The sequence below is a fragment of the Aspergillus bombycis genome, assembly GCF_001792695.1.
Source record: "Aspergillus bombycis strain NRRL26010 chromosome Unknown contig00138, whole genome shotgun sequence".
Classification (NCBI taxonomy): Eukaryota; Fungi; Ascomycota; class Eurotiomycetes; order Eurotiales; family Aspergillaceae; genus Aspergillus; species Aspergillus bombycis.
The window spans coordinates 21,672-40,794 of NW_019170140.1; the positions used below are offsets into that span (position 1 = coordinate 21,672).

A 19,123-nucleotide genomic window follows, 5' to 3' on the forward strand; every position below is an offset into this window, starting at 1 on the left:
TACGTACCAATAGTTTAACTCAGCACTAGTACTACTAGTAGTACTAGTACTATGCAACCACCCCCCCCCCCAACTCATCAATGATTGTTGGCGCACAAGCATATAAGACTTCTGCTGTGTAACAGCTTCCCAAATTCTTCGAGGAGCTTCTAACCCAAGAACAAGTCTCGCTCAGATCTGGCTTTGTATTTCCTCTTTCTACCCTGCAAGCTTTGCTCCGGGTCTAATATTACCATGGCTACCTCTATAGCATCTCACGAAAGGCTGATCGACTTTGACCTTGTCCAAACTCACTACAAGAAAGTGGGTAATCACGGCATTCGTGCGGATTTCATCATCCCCCATGCAGAATGTACCGGGAAACGACCTGTCATTGTCAGGTTTCATGGGGGCGGCCTTGTAAGCCCAAAGCCCAACCTTGACTGGCACAATTAAACATTGGAAATAGCTAAGTGAACAAGATAACTGGAGACTCACTATCCATGGAATGGTTCCCTCAATGGCTCCTTGATCTGGCCAAGGAACATAACGCAGTGATTGCAACCGCCAACTACCGTTTTCTTCCCGAAGCGACGAGCCTCGACATCTTCAAAGATGTCGAGGACTTCTGGACTTGGCTCCACTCCTCAGAGTCTGAAAAGCTCTTGTCGTCATGTGTAAACCCGACAAAGCTAGATTTTGACCGTATCCTTACAGCAGGCGAATCTGCGGGCGGTCTACTTAGCGTATGCCTTGCTCTGGCTCATCCGGACGAGATCCGAGCGGCAACAGCAAGTTATCCATGTCTCGATATGGCTTCGGACCACTTCAGAACCCCAAATCCCGGGCCGTTAACCGATCTGCCGGTTCCTGAGTCACTGATCGACGAGACTCTAGCAAAAATCAAACCTGGAGCTATTTGCTCGTCCGCTTTCTTGCCCGACCGGCTGGATTTGACGCTTGCGGCAATTCACTACGGGCGCTTGACCCGATTATATGAGAGAGGCTTTGAGAACTCACGCCACCGAGATGTGCGGTACCCGCTAGAAAGAATAGAACGGCCAGATGCTAAGATTCCTCGCGGTGGGATTGCTATCATCCAAGGACTGCAAGATGACATCGTGCCCGCCGAAGGCAACCAGAGATTTACTGAGTTGGCACGCGAGGTCATGAAAGGAAAGCCGGGGGCTGATAAGATCATACTGACTTTACGAGAAGGTGCCCACGGATTTGACATCGCGACTCGGTTAGAAGAGGAATGGATGCAAGAACACCTGAAAGCGGCCGTTGATGCTTGGTTGGCGTAGAGGAAGGACTATTTCGTGTGTATACATACCTTAAATAATTACATAGGCAGCAATTCGGGCCCTCTGTTTATGATTTACCTAAGACTCGCTAATATGTGAAGTGGGCAAAGAGCTTGTTAGGTGGTGGTCGCGGTATTGTCTGCCGGCAAATATAGATGCGATGGCTCTCTCCTTGCGAACTCGCTGTCGGGATTGCAATTCAACCTATAAACTCCATATACCGTGAGCTGTGTGCGAATGGCTGTGTTGATCTCAACAATGGTCCTTCACAGGCCAGTTTTCTATCGCCGATAAACCTAAACCATGATTGCCAATTCAGAAGCAGATGGTAAATGTAACTCGTACAACCGGAACCGACCTTGAGAATCGGGAAAAGACATATTCACACTCCCAGAACGAACAGGTTGTGTACGTTTGGCTACATTATGGTATATCCTTGGGACACTACTGCTCTCGATAAACGGAATGAGTAATTTTACCAAGAGTAGTACTAGTCGTACTTAGGGTTCCGAAGGCTTACATCCAACAACTAGTGCTGAACAAGGTAAGGCCGAAGGTCACAAGACTCCGCCCGCCATGAAAGCGTGTCTATTTCTCTGTCTTAACTTAAGCGACATGCATCGTATGTACCTCCAAGTTTCGATACAAAAACGTGGAGAACTCGACCACGGTACTTCTCAGTTTCCCTGTCGCCTCTATGGCTACTACCACAGCCCCGGCGTTTCAGCGAAAACGCCGACGCCCAGCACTTGCCTGTGAGCAATGTCGCCGTCGCAAAATCCGGTTAGTTGACGCTGTTCCCTAATTCGTTCTGCATTCTCTCACTCGGCTCCAGCTGCGATAGAAACCACCCGTGTGCTAGCTGCATACGGTCTGATCCTCGATCCTGCCATTATGTTGACGCTGATCGGAAAACTAATGTCGCACACGATCAAGTCATCGATTTGGCCCCCACGGCATTTTCGAGTAGCAATCCACCATGGGACTTACCAAACCGCCCTGAAGATGTACAGTTCCCCGGGCTTCTCAATGTAGATACACTCCAATCCACTAGTTCATCCCTGGCGAACCCAACAGCTGTGCAACATTCGAAGGTTTCTCACGTACCTGAAGATTTGCAGGAAGGATCGCTTGTTCAATCATTAACAGATCGAGTACGCCAGCTAGAAAAGAAGCTTGAAGAAACCCTCAATTTGCAACCACCAAATAGCTATCCAGGTCAGGCACCCATAAGAGTGCGCGAGCAAGGTTCAATCAATGGAAGGTTCCTGAAGACGAGGTTCTTCGGGAACAGCCATCGATCTATATGTGAACATAGGGTACTGCTCTCTACCTTGTAAATTGAAGTGACATGGACTAAAGCTCAAAAGGTTCATGACATGATCCATATGTTCTATCGAAAGGCTTCTGAGACCCCCGAGATAAAAATTCTCTACGAGAGATGCAAACAGCTCGCAAGAACGGCCAAATCACAGGAGATAATTCACCAGAAAATCTGTCCTGACCTGAGGGATTACATGCCATCGAAAGAAACATCTGACAGGCTTATCCAAGCTTACCTCCGTACCTTCGAATCCGTCTACCGTATCGTACATGTGCCATCCTTCCTACGTGAATACGATCAGTACTGGAGAAGTCCTCCGGCAGCCAGCCCGGCGTTCATTATCATGACTTTACTAATGCTAGCGATTGGGAACTCTTTTTGTCAGTCTGGAGACCCAAATAAAGACTATGTTCCGCGCTCTACATCATCCCAGTGGATATATACGGCACAAACGTGGCTCAGCTCCCCGTTTGAGAAATCGCGTCTCAATATCACTAGCCTCCAAACACACTGCCTCCTACTGTTGGCCCGCCAGACAAGTGACATTAGCAGTGACCTTGTCTGGGTCTCAGCTGGCACTCTACTTCGAACAGCTATGCATATGGGTTTCCATATTGACCCACGTCATATTAAGGGGGTTTCTTTCTTCGATGCGCAGCTTAGACGGAGGATATGGAATACAATTCTTGAGATTGCGGTCCAGTCTAGTATGGATGCTGGAGGCATTCCTCTAATTCACTGTGATGACTACGACTGTGAGCCTCCCCTAAACCTTGACGATGCACAGATGGAAGATCCCATTCCTAAGGCAAAACCTTCCGAGGACTTTACGGATACATCTCTGCAAATAGCTTTACAACGATCACTGCCTATTCGACTACAAATTGCACAGTTTTTGAACGACTTCCGCCGAGGCGCCTCGTACGACGAAGCTTTACAGTTCAACAAAAGCCTTACCAATATATACCGCGAAAGCTCAGCCCTATTTGATGCGTTCAAAAATAGTGGAAAATCTCCTACTCTTTTCCAGTCAAACCTCTACGACTTGATGACTCAGCGCTTTCTGCTTGCTCTTCATGACCCCTTTGCCATAAAGGCAAAATCTGACCCGACGTTGTATTACTCACATAAAGTAGCCCTTGAAATATCTATGCGTATCTTAGCGCCATTTAGCAGATCCGTACCTGAAGACCTTGACTATACCGCATTGCTGCTCACAGGCTCACCGTCCTTTCGGGACGTTCCTATCCAAGCAGCTGCTGTGGTTGCAGATGACATGATTGTCCGAATTAAGGAGAAGCCGATTAATACTTCAGTATCGGTTCCCTATTCGTCATATCCTTTATCACACGAAGAATCCAAGCATATTATCGAAGAATTTACCTCCTGCATGTTGGCCCGAATTGAAGCTGGTGAAACGAACATTAAAGGTTACCTGGTGTCTGCTTGCTTTCTGGCCCAGATTGAGGCTATGGAGTATAGCCGACCAATCGACGAAGCGTTGAGTAGAACTATGTTGTCAGTTCTTGAAATGTGTTCGAAGATCTTGGAAGACAGGGTTGAGAGATTGAGTCTTTCACAGCCAGGAATAGGGTTGAATACAGCAACTACTGAGGAATCAACCATGACTATATTTGATAACCAGTTAGCCTGGTCTCTCAGTGATGATTTTGTAAGTTATCTGCTTGTTCCTCGCTGGAAGCAATGTGTATTGGAGGTTTACTGATGGAGTTCAGGATATGGAAATGGATATAGGCTCATGGTTTCCTTCCCCTGGATTCAGCTGAGCTGGACTCGTGGCAACATTGTGTAATTATTCTGGATACTGCTGATGAGACCCACCTATTTATCTGGATGGATCGTTGATTATAATAGAGCGAGAAAGGATACAAGTGCTCAGAGTGGGGCAGATAGATGTTATCGTTGTTTGCATATAAGACGATAATTATTTTGGCATTCTATAGTCTTCTAGGTTACTCTTATTACGAGGAAACAGTGGATATAACAGTCTATCCATCTCAAATTCTAGGCAGAGGCCAATCATCTGTCTTTCGTTCTCTTCGTGTATGTTTGTAAGATGGGTCCGATGCGATCATATCTCTACTGATATTTACAGGCCATATCATAATATAGCTGATTTCCGAATCATAGGTCTTAGAGATATATACACGGAATCCCAAAAGATACTCTATCCATACAGTCAGGCAATAGAATCGCAGAGTCATTGAGTAACCAGACAACAAATATTGCAGAACCCTATCCAGGCCATCCATGGGTTGTGAAAGCAAAAAGAAAACAAGACGATGTAACCTTCAGTCTCTATCGACACTCGCTCACCATTCACAGACTGCTGTACACTTGATCTCCACCACCAACCGCGGATTTGGTAATTCCTTAACACCAATTGTGGTCCTCGCTGGCGCATCCTCGCGATTAGGCCACACTTTATTCCACTCTTCATTCATACCTTGATAGGAACCGGCCAGATCAGTCAAGAACACCGTTGCATCGACCACATTCTTAATGCTCCCTTTGCCGTCTGTTGCGCCACGAATAACCGTGTCAATATTGCGGAGAACTGCCGCGGTCTGTTCACGAATATCCAGCGTCCATGTTCCATCCGCATGTTCGGTTACACCGTCCCAGGTCCCATCGCCACGGCGTGATGATGTGCCAGAGACATGGATGGTGCGAGAAGCGGGGTTGGTGGGGAGAATGCGTGCATGAGGGTAGTTGGCGAGGCCTTGGGCTCTTTCAGGTGGGAGGAAGAAGGCTGAGCCGTTTGACATGTTGAGAATTATAAAACTGGATTTCCACTGGGAGTGTATCTTGGGGGGGGGAAAGGGTTTGAGGCACTGGATTAATAGAAAGGTGGGGTAGTTGTTATTACGAAATTAGTGCTGTAGGTGTCGTGTCCCTCCCTTTATAGCTTCATTTGATTTATATCCGTCGGATAAGGACCCGGTTCCGGGTCTGATCCGGGATCTGGAACCCCATGGGACGGTTACGTTGGGACAGCCATCGGCTACAGCTCAACGTAGTTTCTTTCAATATATCGATGTTATCATTATTTTTTGAAGCGATTCACACCATATACCAAAGATACAATTGGCCAATCAAGCTAAGGAAGAACTTATTCAAAAGGCCCTATATCTATATGATTTAGGCAATCATAAGATTTAATATTTATATTGGGCTGAACAATGGGCATGGTGGTATGTCCCGATATCCTTCCTGGGCATCAGTACAGTCATCAAGGCATCTTTCATGCATGTATTGCTCACAGGCTTTCCAAGTCTTAATATTCCCGTAAGTGGCATTATTACAGATCGGACAGGCTCTGTCTCCCGTGTTCTCAATTCTCGCTGGATCAGGTCGATTTATCGCAGAATCCGACTGGCACATTTCGTCACAAGCCGCAAACTCGTTGAGGGACCGGGCGATGATCTACTGACGAGGATAGGGCTTTAGTCGTGCGTACAGAGTGGTGGGTTTCTATAGTCCATTGATCGTGAAGATAATCAATCTGCTTTTGTTTGTCTCCACACCAGGCAAGGCATGTTATACCTCAGCTATAAAGCGATCATCGTCCCAGCTGGCTTTGCAGGTGTAGTTTGGCATACATAATTAGTCATAGAATATGAAGAAGATAGAGCACTCTTAGCTTCCAGAAGAAAGATTACATTTCAATGGAATCAGACATAACGCCGGGTTCAAAGGTTAGAAATGTATGAGAGTGAGCAGTAAGGCATGGTTACCCCGTCTGTGTAGGCGTATATTTGAGAAAAGGATCTACTAGACAGAGTAAAATCTTGTCAGGAGACCCCTTTCCGGCATCTGAAGCAGATTCTTGTTCGGGATGCCATAGGCGGACGATACTCAACAGGATGGGTTCCAAGATGGGCTCACCCAATTCAGAGCGCCGGCCTGTGACCAGTCCTGAAATAGCTGATGATAAAACTTTACGTTCTGTCATGACGCCCCCTCTAAGGTTTCAAGTTGACAATGATATCATGAATATGATGGTCCCTACCGCCGCCGTCTGTAAAGCCATTAGAATATTATTTCGTTTCTTGCTGAGACGAGAAATCAGATCAAACTCACAGGAGAGAACACCACCAGTAGGAGGCCCATAGCTCCAGGTTGCATAATCTCCATCAAACTGGGGCTCATGCACAATGAAAACAGCTAGAAATAGAAGGTATCAGCTATTAGATCATAAAGTTGGGCCAGAATAAAAGAGCCACTCACAGTTGCCTGGGGGCAATAGAATCATTTTAGCAACATTATTGATGCATTTGTAACCAATTTTACCCTCAAAATGTCCCCCACGCCTGTTGTAAAAAGATAGCTCTTGATTATCGTAAAGACCACGCTGCGCCTTCAAGACGAATTGGTACTTCCGGCTCTTGAACTCCGACTGGAAAGATAACACGCCGTCGTTGAAGCTGATTTCTTGAGGGGCGATCTTGTTGTCGAACCTGGTTATTGCCATCGATTTAGGAAATCCTCGCTCTCTTACATCTTCGTCCACCTCCGCCACTAAAGAATAAGTTGCACCTTTCATGTCCACCGAGAGCGTTATCAGGCAGGAACTGGTTGTGATAGGACTCGAATTGTCAAAGCCCTGGAGGACACCATTCTCGCATGAAGGCTTTTGATCAAGTGTCACGCCGCAATGTTGCAAGCCGTCAAGTGGAATTGCGCTGCAACAAGCAGATAGAAAAAGCATCCAGGTTGCAAAGTGCTTCATGGCCAAAAAGAAATCTCGACAGATGGAATGTTGGAGTAACTTCAAGCGCGGTACTACTCAGATTATGTGTATATTTGAGGAATTTAGTGTAGTGACCCACGGGATAGCCAAGGTAGTATATTCTGAAAATTGGGATCTGATGATTTTGGAAGAAAGTAAGGCATTCGAAAATCAACCTTATATGTTTCTCCCTCTGTTTCCCGTAACTAAAGCTAATGTCACCGTGAGATCCTTTGTATACGCACCCCCTTTGATCTACGGCAATTTTGAGGTGGCAGTACCTGCAGTGCCCATGTGGGTCCTAATAATCGTACCATTGAAGTTACCGTGTTAGACCAGTATACCTTCCCAGCAAGGGGGAAGGAGGAAGCTCATGAGCCTTGACTGATGTAGAGATCAACACGAGTGTATCAACAAATGAAGATCAAAAGCATTATTGAACCTTGCTTTATATTAATTACCCTTTATGGGGATATGCAGGGAAATTGTTGGATCAGATCTCAGATGCCCCACTAGGTCCACTTCTGAGAAATCCGATCTGACCTACGGCGGACATAACTAACTAAACCTGCCAGTGGTTGCCTCTAAATGAGATGTGATGTGTTTCACTATTCGCCAAACTATGTTGAGATCGGGGAACTAGGGCAGCATGCAGCGAGTAGGGATTGCAGTGCGAAGACACCGCCCAGAGCAGAGCAAAGTAATATAAATACGATAAAAGCTTACCTCAAGGAAAGCTATCAATTTATACATTACCCATTGTCATTATTATTGAAGCCTTTGAGCCGAGAAGTTCAATATGAAGCCCTCTTTCACTCTTCTGCCTCTCTCCTTCATACTCCCAGGCGTCTTTGCGGCATGCACAACAAATGGGAAATACTGTGGCGGAAACCTCAGAGACCAGTTGGGTAAGTACCCTTCAAATAGCTGTTGATGCTTGCCCTCGCAGTGAGGAAATATCATACTTACGGATCGGGGATGTAATAACAGGTTACCGTGAGGGACAGATGATATCTGCAGCGCAGAAAAACACAAATCTACCGGCTGATGCCAGAAACGATAGAACAGCAAACTGGGAAAACATCATATTCAACTGTATTGATGGCGAAAATATTGAGGCGCTTGAATACTGTGACTCTGAGGACCTTGAAGCTTGTGAGCAAGCAAATAAAGATGGTGGCGCCGAATGCAAGTTTGAATTGTGATGTGAGTTAAACCTTTTCAAATGGGAATACTGATTTATACCTATACTAACTAACATTCAGGTCTAAGTTGACCAAACTCGATTTTGTATAAGGAGAGATGAGTTTGGTTGAAATGAGTCTTAAGGTCTTCAAATATCTAAATCAGGCTTATAAGGGAGTAAAGGAGAGGGGGAAAAAAGGAAGGAAAGAGACATCAGAATGGAGTAGTGCAGCCTTCGCATAAATGTACTTCATCTTGGCATCTTGATAAAAATCGCTTCATTGTACTGTGCAAAGGAAATTCTATGGAGCTGTAGTTAATCCTTTACTAAAATGGGGTAGGGCACGAAGCTCACATGGCGCGGATGAAAGAATGCGGGGTGTTGTCCCATGACGCACTAGTCTGGTTCTGGTACTCAACTAACTATGCATTTCCTCTTTTATCGCTGACCGTCTTTTTCCAGTATCCCTTCTTTAGTTGGCTTCCAGGAGTCAACGACAACAATAACCATCGACAAGATGACCGCCCAGACCTTTCGTCAGATCTCAACGCACAATCTCCAGACATTCCGCCGCAATTATGTGTCGGAGATTTCGGGTTCGCTCGGCGATCTCGGAACCTTTCTCCCCATCGCCATAGCACTGGCCATCAACGGTACCGTCTCGCTGTCCAGCACCCTCATCTTCTCAGGGCTCTTCAATATCCTGACCGGTCTGTTCTTCGGCATCCCACTTCCTGTGCAGCCCATGAAAGCAATTGCCGCTGTAGCAATCGCCAGATCTTTCAACAATGGCACCATTGCCGCCGCCGGCATCTTCGTAGGCGCGTGTATCTTCATATTCAGCGTCACTGGTCTTCTTCACTGGTTCGCAGACGTAATTCCTATCCCCGTCATTAAGGGTATCCAGGTTGGGGCCGGCTTATCTCTTGTCATCGCATCTTGTGGGAATATCTTGTCCTCCTTGGGATGGGTCGCGCCGTCATGGGCGGATAATCGGATCTGGGCCATTGCGGCATTTGTCTTCCTCATCATTACCAACGTCTACCGCAAGGTGCCCTATGCGCTAGTAGTTTTCATTCTTGGAATCCTCTTTGCCATCATCCGCAGTGCACTGGTAGCCGACTTGCCGTCTCTCACGTTTTGGCATCCTTACACCGTCGTCCCCACTCCCGAACAGTGGTCCGTGGGTGCTCTTGATGCGGGTGTCGGACAGATTCCGCTCACGACGCTGAACTCCATCGTCGCCGTCGTGCATCTTGCGGGTGACTTGATCCCGAATGTACGCACGCCTTCAGTCACATCCATCGGACTCAGCGTTGCCGCAATGAACCTAGTAGGCTGTTGGTTCGGCGCCATGCCGGTCTGTCATGGTTCCGGCGGACTGGCAGCCCAGTACCGATTCGGGGCACGGTCTGGTTCCAGCGTGATTTTCCTGGGCTTACTGAAGCTGGTGATTGGTATCTTTTTCGGTGAAAGTCTGGTGGGCCTGTTGAAACGGTTCCCTTCAGCGCTGTTAGGAGTAATGGTGATTGCTGCAGGACTGGAGCTGGTTAGCGTGGGAGAGAGTCTCAATACCACGGGGGCCCGGGATATTATGAAGGCTAGTTTCGGAATTTTGGGTGATGCCAGACAAGACATTGCGCCGATGCTCAGTGACGCAGACCGCAAGAGACGATGGACGGTCATGATGGTCACCGTGGGGCTGCTGGTTGGGTTTAAGAATGATGCGATTGGATTCCTGGCCGGTATTTTGTGCCACGTCGGCTATGAGCTGCCTGGTCTCTGGGGAAAAGTACGAAATCGGTGGAACGAGGGTCGGGTCAGATTGCCATAATCGCCCCCTTGACGATCTCCAACAATGACGCTGTATATGACTGCATACGAAGCTTACTACTGAATATTTCTTGCCTTCGACACGGTTTTTTACGCCATTTTTAGCCAATGATATATATATCCGGGATGCTTTGTTATTTGCTCGAGGATCGATTTCCACCGCTCTGCCTGAACTCTTGGCTAACGAAACATCCCGAACGAGGAGACAACTGTTGTACAGAGCAAGAATGTGTTGACGCGTCTCTTATCTTAGTCATGTTTGTACGCTGTATGATGAATGGTCACTGGTAATGCCACAACAATATTCCGGGTCCTACTGATCACCATTGATTGCAAATTAAAGATATATTGAGCTTTAGAAGGTTTATTTGGCTTACTAGAGAATTACAGCATAAAAGTGAAAGAACTGTTAATTCTTTATATAATTAGATCCTATATTCCCACTTACTAGAGGCATAACAAGATGGTAGTTAGATGCGTTTGCCTAAACACAAGACATGCGCATCATGAAATAAATTAACCGGTCATCCTATAAAGACCCGACGAGTTTCACTCTGGAACACTCAATTTAACCTCCCATCAAATAGACGTAGACCATCACACCCAACACCCTAGTCATAAGATTCCCCACCCTCCTCATCCAAATCCGTAATGCGGCGCACTCCCCCAGCTGAAGTGTCACCGGTCGTCAATTGCCGTCCGGATTGATCATAACGTTTCTCATCAACGATAACCGGTTCGCCGAGATCTTGACGGTAAGTGCGAAGTCGTGGTTCCATCCGGCTCGGTCTGCGAGAACGTAGCATAGCGCTGACCGGTAGCGGTGGTGCCGTCGTCAGTGCTGCTCGAAGAGCTGTAGAAATAGGAAGAAGAGCTAGAATAGGACTCGGACATTTTGGGTAGAGAACTGGCTTTCAAGGATATATGTGTTTTGTTTGAAATTGTGCCAGAAGTGTTTTTTTTTTCTATGATTATGTATGTAGTTTTTCTTTAGTGATGAAGCTTTGGTTATGACGGGGTGCGCGGTCTCTCTCTCTCTATATAAGGTCGTGTGGCGATGGATGATATCATAGCAACATCAGTTGGCATGGGATCTCCGCCTATGAAACAACCTAGGGGATATATTTTCCAGGTGGGTTATAAGATACTGTGATTCAGTTCTTGGGATATGGCTTTCACACAAAGAGCTGCTTGGTGACGTTATGTCTCGTGTTTTTTGTGGGCTGGGGAGGGTCTTGGAGCTGACGTGATTGTTCTAGAAGGCGGAATGGATTTCTCAAGTCTATTGTGCCGGGGTTTCCGTGGTTGAGGTGGTGTATTTGTGGGACCATGTTTGCGTGACCTTGAGAGTGCTATTTTCTTTGCTGGATTTCAGTGGTCAGCTATATATATATTGATTACAGTTGTTGGGACCGGTTGTGGTAAGTGTACGTTTTGGGTTTGCGCCCATTGCTAGGTTTGTTGTATGTTGCCAATGTTTATTTCCAGGATAGGACCTGGTTGTAAAACTTGTCAAGGCATAATGGAGGCCCTTGAACAAGACTCTTGGACTCTGAAGAGCTTAAAGGGAAAAAGAGAAGATAATAGTTGGAAGGATGGTTAGAGAGTGCAAAAGCAAAAAGATATGGAGATGCGGGGAATTGAACCCCGGACCTTTCACATGCTAAGCGAACATTATACCACTAAACCACATCCCCAATTCGATGAAAGATGACAGTATTTAGTGCTATATAATTCAGTATAAGGCGGTGAGATAAATTACACACTAGCGTATTGCTTATCCAATCGGGACCGATAGAACTTTTCCCGATGCGATTTTATCAGAAAATCTTCCAGACCAGCACAAAAATTCCAATCAACGCCCTGCCGCGCCAACGCAGCTGGTGGATGAGCTGTATTTTTTTGTATCACGTCCGTCAACTCTTACGGTCAACTAATATTGCAACAATCTCCGAGAATTTACCATAACACACACCTTTCGCAGCCATGGCTGCCCCCGTCGTCCCTCTCCAACAGGTCAAGCTCCCGGCGCTGCCCTCGACTCGCTTGACACCAGAGCAACAATATTGGAAGACATTTAAGAACCCTCTGCTGATCCCCTCGCCCGCCAATGGCCCCATCAACCTAATCACACAGCCTTCCGCTCCGTCGTCCGCCTCCGCCTTCCCATCTCTCACCCAGCCTCCCGATGTCTTCACCGTGACCACCGGTGCTCGAGTCCAGATCTATTCCATTCGCACCCGGAAACTCCTTCGCACCGTCACTCGCTTCGATGACACTGTACGTGGCACCGACGTTCGTCCCGATGGTCGTGTATTTGTTGCTGGCGACGACACTGGTGCGGTCCAGGTATTCGATGTGACCTCGCGCGCGATCTTGAAGACATGGAGGGAGCACAAGCAGCCCGTCTGGGTGAGCAAGTTCTCACCCAGCGACCCGACCGCTCTTTTCACGGCTAGCGATGACCGCACCGTGCGACTCTGGGACCTTCCGAGCGAAAGCAGCGTAAAGACGTTCGTGGGACACACTGATTATGTGCGCAGCGGTGCATTCATGCCGGGGTCGCTGGCGTCTTCCGGGCTGCTGGTATCGGGTAGTTACGATCGGACTGTGCGCCTGTGGGATCCGCGTGTGGAGAGTCGGTCTGCCATGACCTTCAAGATGGCTGCCCCGATTGAGAGCGTCCTGCCTATGCCGGCGGGTACTACGGTGCTTGCGGCGGCAGATAACAAGATCGCTGTGCTGGATATCGTGGCTGGAAAGCCGCTGCATATGATTCAAAGCCATCAGAAGACCGTCACAGCGCTAGCATTGGCTTCGAACGGTGAGAGACTGCTGAGTGGTGCCTTGGACGGCCACATGAAGGTGTTCGAGACGACTGGATGGAACATGGTCTCCGGATCCAAGTACCCCTCACCCATTCTTTCGCTCCGCGCCATTACCTCTGGACCCGCGCAGGAAGATAAGCACATTGCTGTTGGTATGCAGTCCGGTCTTTTGTCGATCAAAACCCGCCTCTCCGGCCAGCAGAAGATCAAGGAGAAGGAGCGGAGGAAGGAAATGCAGGCGTTGCTGGAAGGCAAATTGGAAGAACATGACCGTAAAGTGGCTAAGCAAAAGAAGCTCCGGGGCTCCGGCTGGGAGAAGCGTTTCCGTGGTCGTGATTTCATTGGCGAGGGTGTGGACATTGTCATTGAAGGCCAGGATCGCAAACGGAAGAAGGAACAGACCTGGGAGCACGACCTTCGCAAGGCCCGTTATTCTGCCGCCCTGGACCAAGTGCTGGCTTCGGGCGACAAGACCGCACAACTTACTCTGCTGACCGCACTTCGTCATCGGTCTGCTCTCCGCGCATCGTTACAAAACCGCGACGAGGTGACCCTGCAGCCGGTGCTGCAGTGGGTGTACAAGAGCATCAGCGAGCCTCGCCTGGTGAAGCTGAGCGTCGAGGTGGCCATGAACGTCCTTGATATCTATTCAGGAAACTTGGGTCAATCAGCAACGATCGACAAGCTGGTTGACCGGCTGCACCGACGCGTGCGAGACGAAGTGGAAATGGCTCATCAAGCATGCCAGACAAAGGGCATGTTGGATATGTTGAAGGCGGCCTAATCGAGCCCCCGCTGCACTGGAATTGGAATCAAATAAAAGCAGATGTTTGACTAGATTTGTTGCATTACTGGATACCTGGTTGGAGTTCGGGGTTTGGGATCGCCCAACTGTATCATGGCAATATAGATGTAACTAGCGCAATTGATGATATTGACGTCCATCACACAATGCTCCATCCAAACAGACCCAACCAACCCGTAACGATCGATCAATCATTGATACAACTTCGAAAAGCCCTCCCCATCCTCCGGGGGCTGCAACCAATTCCTCTCATCATACTTCCACCCATCCGCACCCTCAATAACATGAAACGTATAGGCAAACCGACTCCGATCACTAGTGTTCTTCTCGCTCTTATGCAAAACATTGCCATGAATCAACACCAACGACCCAGCCTTCACCTCCAAAACCTCCACATCCTCCTCCTTGGGCCCCTGCCCCTCCACCTCCCCTTCCTCCATGCCTCTCGGCAGCCCGGGCCCATCATTCTCCACAAACTCCGTGCCAACCACCACTCCCTCATCATTAGACCTCCTCACAAACCTCCTCTTCACCTTCCCCCCAGCCCTCCCCCGATGCGAACCCGGATACATCCCGAGCGTCGCATTCCCCGGCCCAGCATCCTGCAACGCAAACCACCACCCCACCGCCGACGGCGGATCCGTATACAAAAACTCCGAATCCCGATGCGGCGGCACGGCGCCCCCAATCCCCGGCTGCTTGCATATCACCATACTCTGCAGCACGCGGGGGTCCTTGAACCCCAACGACCTCGCGATCGCCGCATTGCGCTCCGACAGCGACACGGCTCGGAACGGCGCCGAGAGACTGTGCAGCGAGTGTCCGATCTTGTTCACCGCTTGCTGCTTCGGCTTCAGGAGGGCGGGTTTGCCGGTGGCCGGGTCGGGCGATGGGGAGAAGGCGTCGGGCTCGAAGAAGTAGCGGATTTTGTCGCCCGACGTCAGGAAGTAGTCGTCGCCGACGTGCGGTTTGTTGTCTTTGAGGTCGTCGCCGGTCGTGAATTGCGTTAGCGGGTGCGTGTCCAGTGGGAAGGTGTCGAGGAGGTGCTGCGTTTCTGTGAGGAGGGAGGTGATTTCGGAGGGTGTTAGGTGGTCGGGGAGGACTAGATAGCCTTTTTCTTGGAAGGAGGCTAGTTGCGTTGGGGTGAGGCCTTCCATCGTGGTCTTCTTTTCTCTTTCTCTTGGGATTCTTTTTGTTTGTGTTGGTGTTGTTGTTTGCGGGTGTGGGTTGGTTTTGGTGGTGTGGTTTCCATCAATGCGGGGGAACGTTTTTATTTTGCTGGGCGGGTCTTATCGGCTTATCGCGGCCTCTCGGAGCTTGCCGAGCTTCAGGCACGCTACATTATATGATAAGGGTTTCTAATAGACCTAAAAGTTGGTCTGAGGTATGATCATAAAAGCCACGAGAGCTATAGTGCAACGTTCTATTTATATCACAGGAAAAGAAAAGCTAAAGAAAGGTATTCTCAATATAGAGATGCATGGAATCCTGCCATAACGAGTTTATTTTTTGTTTTTTTTGATCTACCAGCGCCCCTGACATTGATCTGACCATTTGAAAGCAGCTTTGGATATAGTAGGATTTCGGTAACCAAGACAGCAATGTCTTGAGATGCTTGCTAATAGGGCTGGAAGGTATTACCATAGAGAGTACACTCATACCGAAAGACCTATTCACCCGTATAATATATAATGTGGCCATGCTGGGACCACGTCGTGAGATCAGCGTTCGCGCTACCGGTGGTGAGTGCCTGAAGATCAGTACCGTCTGGCCGGATAGTGCAGACATCATAATTGGTTAGCCTTTTGAAACTAATTCTCTCGCCATCAGGAGAGCATGAAAGAAGGGGTGTCCTACCCCTTACTCATAATCATGGTGTTTCCTTGCCCTATTATCCTTTCTGATCTAGCTCTGTGGACAGGACTTGAGCCTCTGTCTGCCCACGGCAATGGGTGCATGAGGTGTGTGAACCCCTGCTAAGGCCCAGTGGTGGGCTTATGCGCTACTACTGGATTTAATTCAGTAGGATGTCAATCCATTGCATTTTATCATCCACGCGCAGGCACTATTCACGGATCATTTGGCAGCCTCATCATCCATCATCGCACACTGAAATGCTTGGTATCCGCACATAGCCACCACTAAAGCACCCAGCGGCCCATTCACATCTTACCATGGCATTGACACTGACATAAATGATTGCGATCGACATGGCAGCCGAGCCTTGTTGGAATTTCTTAATTCCGTGGGCTCTTGCGGCTGGAATATATATAGTAGCAACAGCTTTGCCAGGTCATTATGGTCGAAAACATATAACCTAAATCGCCGGTGGTTTGCATCTCACGCACAAGGCTTTCCACACAATTGTTATATCCGCTTTCTAAGTACCGGCTTCTCAGGACCACACAACCATGGTCACCAAGAAGCCCGACTACAATGCATACACAGTGGGGTGGGATGCTGTTGTTAGTGATTTGAGAGGGAGTCATGGTAAGGGGCGACAATGAAGTGCCTTGGTTATTGAATGTGCCAATACTAACCCAGACTTAGGAGGTGTTCTACACTACGACGCGGGCAAATTTAAAGATAATAGAGTGTTCCATATCACGTCCTATCTGAATCAACAGCCCTCTCTACTTTTAACTGCGACGCAAAGGCTCCGGCCAGACCATGAGTTTGATCTAAGACAGATGGAAAACTACATCCGTCAAGTCTGCTCAAAGCTTGCTCGCCTCCTAGCTCCGAGAACATACCCAATCCCGGGCTGGGAGCGCGATCAGCTATTTACCTCGAGCTACGAGCACACCAGCAACGGAGACTGCTCCAGATGTGACTGTGCATACCCGATGAAGAGAATTGACCGTGAATCAGACATTCCAGTGGTCCACTACGGCCTCATCTCATCCGGAAGCGCAATAATGCGCTCAGCCCAGCGCCGGGATGAGCTGCGTGACGAGTGGGATATATGCTGTTTTGAAATGGAGGCTGCGGGCCTGATGGATGATTTTCCGTGCATTGTTATACGCGGAATATGTGATTACTCTGACGGACATAAGAACAAGGAGTGGCAGCCCTATGCAGTAATCACCGCGGCGGTCTATGCGAAGGATCTTCTGCGTGTGGTTCATTCTCAGGCTGTTGAAGAAGCAGTGCCTGTGCTCGAGGTTCTTAATGACGGTGAGTCTCTGGGGAGGTAGTTAGGTTTAGACTATATTGTACTCAAATGGCCTGACAATGCTATAGTCTCGTGTACCCTGGATTAGGAGTATCCCAATTGACAACATCCGTAGAAAAGGTCTCAAAATCCGTGGGCAAGGTTCATGGACAGTGGAAAAACATGAATATTCTAGAATGCTACGCCCTCATGATTTCAGCGCTGAGCAGAGCGAGGCCTTCAGTCAAGCCCAGGACGGAACTGGACGGTGGTTTCTGAACTCACCCACTTTCCAGGAATAGCTTAGCCACGACAAGGAAGCTCTCTTTTGCCAGGGGTTCCCCGGAGCAGGGAAAACAGTAATGTCATTGATAATCATCAACCATTTAATCACCAAATACCAGGCAACGCCGACGTGAATACTACATACCTGTACTGTAGCTTCCGGCGGCAGCATGAACAGAAGCCCGCTGATCTTTATGCAATCTTGCTCAAACAAGCCGTTGGAGATGGAGACCTTACCTACACGCGTCGACCAACGTTACAAGGACTATCTCACCAGGCGGAGAACCTGGAGGAATACCGTTGATGTGGGCAGCAATTAGGGACCATGAATCCTGTATCAGGACTCTGTTACAGCATGGAGCTGATCCAAATCTGTTAGATGAGTTGCGCCAAACACCTCTGTCGTATGCAGCTATAAATGGCCAATAAGTTAATCGTTAAAACTACTGATCGAGCATGGAGCCAACCATCTTTTGCAGGATAAAGGCGGTTGGCCAGTTACATTCTATGTGACGGAGAATGGAAAAGAGTCAGTCCTAAAGCTCCTCATGGAACTAGGAGTAGACTTGGGCTTCATTTCATTTCCGAGGATGATTCATCTGCCATGTCAGTGGCTGCCAAGTGTGGAACGACGTCAACTGCCAAGTTTCTGCTCCAGCATGATGCTGACGCTAACCCGGGGAGTAAATGTGGCCGCCTAGCCATGTACGAGAGTCCATTACTATGTGCAGTGCGCAAAGGCCATGTCACGATTATCAAGCTTCTTCATGCCCACGGTGTTTCACTTCAAGATAGAGAGGAGGAGTGAGGTAGGACCCCTCTCTCTCTAGCAGCAGAACACGGTAGGGTCCCCGTCGTCGAAATCCTTCTTGATCGTGGGATCGATCCAAACTCAACGGATGTTAACGGAAACCGGGCATCAAATGCACACAACAATACCAGGAAGACACCAATCATGTGAGTAGCCAATGTGAAACAATGGACGCTCTGCTTGATCGTGGCGCGGATATCAACGCTCGAGAGCGACACGGCCGGACAGCGTTGTCATGGGCGGCTCAGCATAATCATTGAGAGACTGTATAGCTCCTCCTGCGGCGGGGTGCTGAGTTGGACAGTCAAGATACCTACGGCCTGACTCCACGCACTTGGGAATGCAGACAGGGCCATATAGAGCTGATTGAACTCTTGGTGGAGAAGGGAGCAGACCCCAGCTTCAAGGATGCTGGACCATCCTTCGCGGGAATGGATATGGATTCAAAGCTCGAGTACATAGCTTTCCTTGGAATTCCCAAGGAGGCATTCGTTGCGGCATTGTCAGAGAAGGTTAATGAAGATAATTAGAACTTACCTTCGTTTGTGAGCGCAAATGCTCTGGCCTCTGTCCAGGAAATCGTGGCTGATATTTATGAAGAGGTTCGCAGCATATGGGAAAAGTCGAAGTATTCGAGGTACTGGAAGAATATTCGAGATGAATTCCGAGAGCCTAAAAACTTAAAAAGACCGAGTCTCTGTGCAGCCCAACCAAAGATTGAGATAGATTCTGGGCCCAGGGTCTTCTTAGATCTAGATGTTAGTCGAACAAGGATGCCAGTGTGGATAAAGACACGGCCGCCCTCCCCAAACTGTATCCAATCCGTGATGGTCTCTGTATGCATACTAAACAGCCCTT

General features: G+C 48.4%; 8 protein-coding genes across 8 annotated transcripts; 6 read left to right on the forward strand and 2 right to left on the reverse strand.

The window, feature by feature from the left end:
- Positions 1 to 234: 234 nt before the first annotated feature.
- On the forward strand, positions 235 to 1,286 carry ABOM_010654 (uncharacterized protein; the record flags this gene model as incomplete). The annotated part of the gene is made up of 2 exons (XM_022537782.1): positions 235 to 399; positions 462 to 1,286. The coding sequence occupies 2 exons, from the start codon at positions 235 to 237 to the stop codon at positions 1,284 to 1,286; spliced, it is 990 nt and encodes a 329-aa protein (XP_022384311.1).
- A 697-nt stretch (positions 1,287 to 1,983) lies between these two features.
- Positions 1,984 to 4,397, forward strand: ABOM_010655 (uncharacterized protein; the record flags this gene model as incomplete). Its single annotated transcript, XM_022537783.1, has 4 exons — positions 1,984 to 2,069; positions 2,122 to 2,605; positions 2,657 to 4,282; positions 4,347 to 4,397. The coding sequence occupies 4 exons, from the start codon at positions 1,984 to 1,986 to the stop codon at positions 4,395 to 4,397; spliced, it is 2,247 nt and encodes a 748-aa protein (XP_022384310.1).
- Positions 4,398 to 4,943: 546 nt separating this feature from the next.
- On the reverse strand, positions 4,944 to 5,399 carry ABOM_010656 (RidA family protein; the record flags this gene model as incomplete). Its single annotated transcript, XM_022537784.1, has 1 exon — positions 4,944 to 5,399. One exon carries the CDS (start codon positions 5,397 to 5,399, stop codon positions 4,944 to 4,946), a length of 456 nt encoding a protein of 151 aa, XP_022384309.1.
- A 3,667-nt stretch (positions 5,400 to 9,066) lies between these two features.
- ABOM_010657 (putative sulfate/molybdate transporter) lies at positions 9,067 to 10,383 on the forward strand (the record flags this gene model as incomplete). Its single annotated transcript, XM_022537785.1, has 1 exon — positions 9,067 to 10,383. The coding sequence occupies one exon, from the start codon at positions 9,067 to 9,069 to the stop codon at positions 10,381 to 10,383; it is 1,317 nt and encodes a 438-aa protein (XP_022384308.1).
- A 1,985-nt stretch (positions 10,384 to 12,368) lies between these two features.
- On the forward strand, positions 12,369 to 13,994 carry ABOM_010658 (snoRNA-binding rRNA-processing protein UTP15; the record flags this gene model as incomplete). The annotated part of the gene is made up of 1 exon (XM_022537786.1): positions 12,369 to 13,994. The coding sequence occupies one exon, from the start codon at positions 12,369 to 12,371 to the stop codon at positions 13,992 to 13,994; it is 1,626 nt and encodes a 541-aa protein (XP_022384317.1).
- A 212-nt stretch (positions 13,995 to 14,206) lies between these two features.
- Positions 14,207 to 15,172, reverse strand: ABOM_010659 (phytanoyl-CoA dioxygenase family protein; the record flags this gene model as incomplete). The annotated part of the gene is made up of 1 exon (XM_022537787.1): positions 14,207 to 15,172. The coding sequence occupies one exon, from the start codon at positions 15,170 to 15,172 to the stop codon at positions 14,207 to 14,209; it is 966 nt and encodes a 321-aa protein (XP_022384316.1).
- Positions 15,173 to 16,426: 1,254 nt separating this feature from the next.
- Positions 16,427 to 17,278, forward strand: ABOM_010660 (uncharacterized protein; the record flags this gene model as incomplete). The annotated part of the gene is made up of 3 exons (XM_022537788.1): positions 16,427 to 16,505; positions 16,566 to 17,192; positions 17,259 to 17,278. The coding sequence occupies 3 exons, from the start codon at positions 16,427 to 16,429 to the stop codon at positions 17,276 to 17,278; spliced, it is 726 nt and encodes a 241-aa protein (XP_022384306.1).
- A 780-nt stretch (positions 17,279 to 18,058) lies between these two features.
- ABOM_010661 (ankyrin repeat domain-containing protein) lies at positions 18,059 to 18,795 on the forward strand (the record flags this gene model as incomplete). Its single annotated transcript, XM_022537789.1, has 2 exons — positions 18,059 to 18,258; positions 18,570 to 18,795. 2 exons carry the CDS (start codon positions 18,059 to 18,061, stop codon positions 18,793 to 18,795), a joined length of 426 nt encoding a protein of 141 aa, XP_022384307.1.
- Positions 18,796 to 19,123: the final 328 nt, after the last annotated feature.